Source organism: Ichthyophthirius multifiliis (genome assembly GCF_000220395.1).
Source record: "Ichthyophthirius multifiliis unplaced genomic scaffold scaff_1120509249434, whole genome shotgun sequence".
Classification (NCBI taxonomy): domain Eukaryota; phylum Ciliophora; class Oligohymenophorea; order Hymenostomatida; genus Ichthyophthirius; species Ichthyophthirius multifiliis.
This window is the reverse complement of record NW_004087716.1, coordinates 10,608-13,491: the sequence shown is the minus strand read 5'-3', so window position 1 is coordinate 13,491 and position 2,884 is coordinate 10,608. Positions and strand designations below refer to the sequence as shown.

Genomic DNA, 2,884 nt, shown 5'->3' with positions numbered 1-2,884 from the left:
TTTTTTACTTATGAAACATTAAATTATATCCGATATAATTTAAAAAATCGAGATTGTAATTCTAATAAATGTGATTTTTAATTCTACGATATTAACATTTTAGAGGCTTTAAGGGTTATTATAGGTACTCCTGTTCATTTGGTTATACTTATTTTTGGAATTCCTTTATATAAAATTAATTAGAAATAATTTTAGGAAGAGTAAAGCTTATTTTTATGTAATAAATTATCATAAATTGTTTAATAAAGTGGCAATTAATACTTAGATACATTATTTTTTAACAATATTAATTTATTTTTTAAAAATATCAGTAAAATTAGCTTTGCAGAAGATATTGAATATATAAAACTTTTGTAAATATATGAATAGTAAAATAAAAACGATACTTATTATCTTTTTGATGTTTAAGATAAACTATACGATTTGTAACTAAAAAAAATTAACGAACATTTCTAAAATAAAGATATTGATCCTTCTATTTTGTAATCTATGGAAAATAACTTTAAAGCCTATTGTATTTTAAGAAAGCATTTTTTTTTCGAAAAAAAAAACAACCCAAGAAACTATGGCACTTAAAAAGTTATTTTAAAAGAATTAAAAGACTAAAATTTACACATATAGTATGGTTTAATGTAAATTTTTTTTAAAGAAACAACTTCTGGTTTAGGTATTTTTGAAGTAAAGCAAATTCGTGATAAACTAAAAGAACCAGCTAGAATAAATATATTTAAATATCTATATTTTAAGCCTAGGGCTAAAAAAAATACTAATTATTAAAATTTATATGTTGCAGAATATTAAAAAGAAGTTAAAATTGGAACTACTTTTTTTGGGTGGAAAATAATAATATTATTAGTGTGGACGTATTTTTCTATATTCAAATGTGCGCATATATTTATAAAAATGGCTTTTTATTCTTAATGTTCATTTAAATCAGTTTTCTATTCGGGACGATTCGCCACTGAGTTTTTAATAGACTCTTAAAATGGAAAACTTTTGGAAGACTAGAATTCTTTTGTAGATTCTGTAAGTTAAAAATATTCTAATATAAAATAATAAGTGTAGGAAAGTATCGAGTCTTTTGAAAGAGAACCTGATGTGGGTCTTTTGGGGAAATCTATTACTAGAGTTTTTAATAGACTAGATAATTATTTATGGAGATATTTTATTTTGGGATTTATTTTTACTAATATTATCTTAAGGTTTATTATTTTTATGGGTTCTTTGTTTTTATTTTGTTTAATTCCTTTCAGTCTTTTATTAGCTCCTTTATACTGTTTTTTTGGACTATTTTGTTGCATTTTTTGTTTTGATTTTACAGTACCTTTAGATCATGAGAAGTGGGATTTGCCGATTATCTCACCTATTTTTGACCTAATTTTTTTGAGGATTATTTTAAAAGGAATTTGCTAGATTGCAATTGCTTTAATTATGGTATGTTTGCATATTATTTTAGGATTTGGCTCGATTTTATTAGGCTATTTTTTATATTTTTGGAGAAGACTTTTTGATTTTTTCGTTTATATTTTGATTTATTCATGTGGGAGAATTCCTGGAGGAAACACTTATATAGCATATAAAATAAAAATAGGGAAATAAAAATTCGTTTAATAAGGAAAAGATTGGAATAAAAGTTAGTCTAGGAAAAATAGCATGAACTTATATGAATATTTAACAGCGGAAGAAATCTAAATGATAATCGAAAGTGAACTTGAGAAATTTATTTTGAAGATTTATATGGAGAAGATGAATAATATAATTTCAAAATAAACAATAGAAAATGAAAAAATTGTCTTAAAAATTGTTAATCATTTACCTTTTGAATATTCGAAAAATTGCAAATTTTATAAGGATATTAATAATAATTCTGAAACACTTAAGGGTATTTTGAAAAATAAAATCGATGAAAGAATTAAAAATTTACCTTAATTGAAGAGGAGGCCTTCTTATTAATTCGGATATAAAAAAAATGATATTGAAAGTATTTTTAATAATGTCTGTGTGTATTTAAAGAAGAAATATGAGAATTAACCACTTTATATTTAAGCTTTTTAGGATATCACAAAAATTAATGAAGTTAATTTTGAAAGTTATACGAATTTTTTTTTTAATAATATATTTTTTGATGGAAAGTTAAAAGGAGATGTTATTGGGAAACTTATTATTAAGGATTGCGAAAAGCTTAACATTAAAGTTTTGGGCGATAAAATTGAGGAAAAATTTCCAAATGCTATTATACCACCAAAATTTGTTAGTTTTTAAGAATTTCTAGAAATTTGTGTTAAAAGATAAGATTAAAATAAATTATTAGTAGACTTAGATAAAGAACAATTTATTATTTTGAATGTAAAAAAAATTTGATTTCTTTATTTTTTTATATAGATATGTAAAAGAATTAATATTATACATATATGCGAAATATTTTTTACTCTTTTATTATTATTATTTACTCTTTTTATTTTATTATTAATTTTTTTTTTACTTTTTTATTTTGGGATGCGAAGGGGGGGGGGGGAGGGGGGAGGGATTCAATTAGTTGAAAAAAATTAAAATATATTCAAATATTTTTAAATTTTATTTTTTATTTTTTTTTTAAATTAGAAATAAGCGGATTATTGAAATATTTTTAAGTAAAATAAATTTCTTTAATTTTTTTCATACACATAATATAAAAAAAAAAGAAGAAAAAAAAGTATTTTACTTTTGACATAAGCAAAAAATTAAAAAAAATTAAATTTTAAAAATTTAAATAAAATAAAAAAATATATGAGTAATTTGAACTAAAATAATAAATATGATTCTTAAAATTAATCTCATGAAAACAAATTTTCTTAAAATGTACGAAATGTTTTTCATAATAATCATATTAAAGATTCAAAAAGGA

The 2,884-nt window shown here is 21.3% G+C and overlaps 1 protein-coding gene across 1 annotated transcript, besides 1 other annotated feature; it reads right to left on the bottom strand. All coding sequences in view use genetic code 6, as the record gives it.

Annotated features, from left to right (window-relative positions):
* Nucleotides 1-1,496: 1,496 nt before the first annotated feature.
* Nucleotides 1,497-2,359, bottom strand: IMG5_003950 (hypothetical protein; the record flags this gene model as incomplete). The annotated part of the gene is made up of 1 exon (XM_004039935.1): nucleotides 1,497-2,359. A coding segment is annotated over one exon (597 nt), but the record flags the coding sequence as incomplete, so codon positions are not given.
* Nucleotides 2,360-2,419: 60 nt separating this feature from the next.
* Nucleotides 2,420-2,468: a microsatellite.
* Between the last annotated feature and the right edge of the window lie 416 nt (nucleotides 2,469-2,884).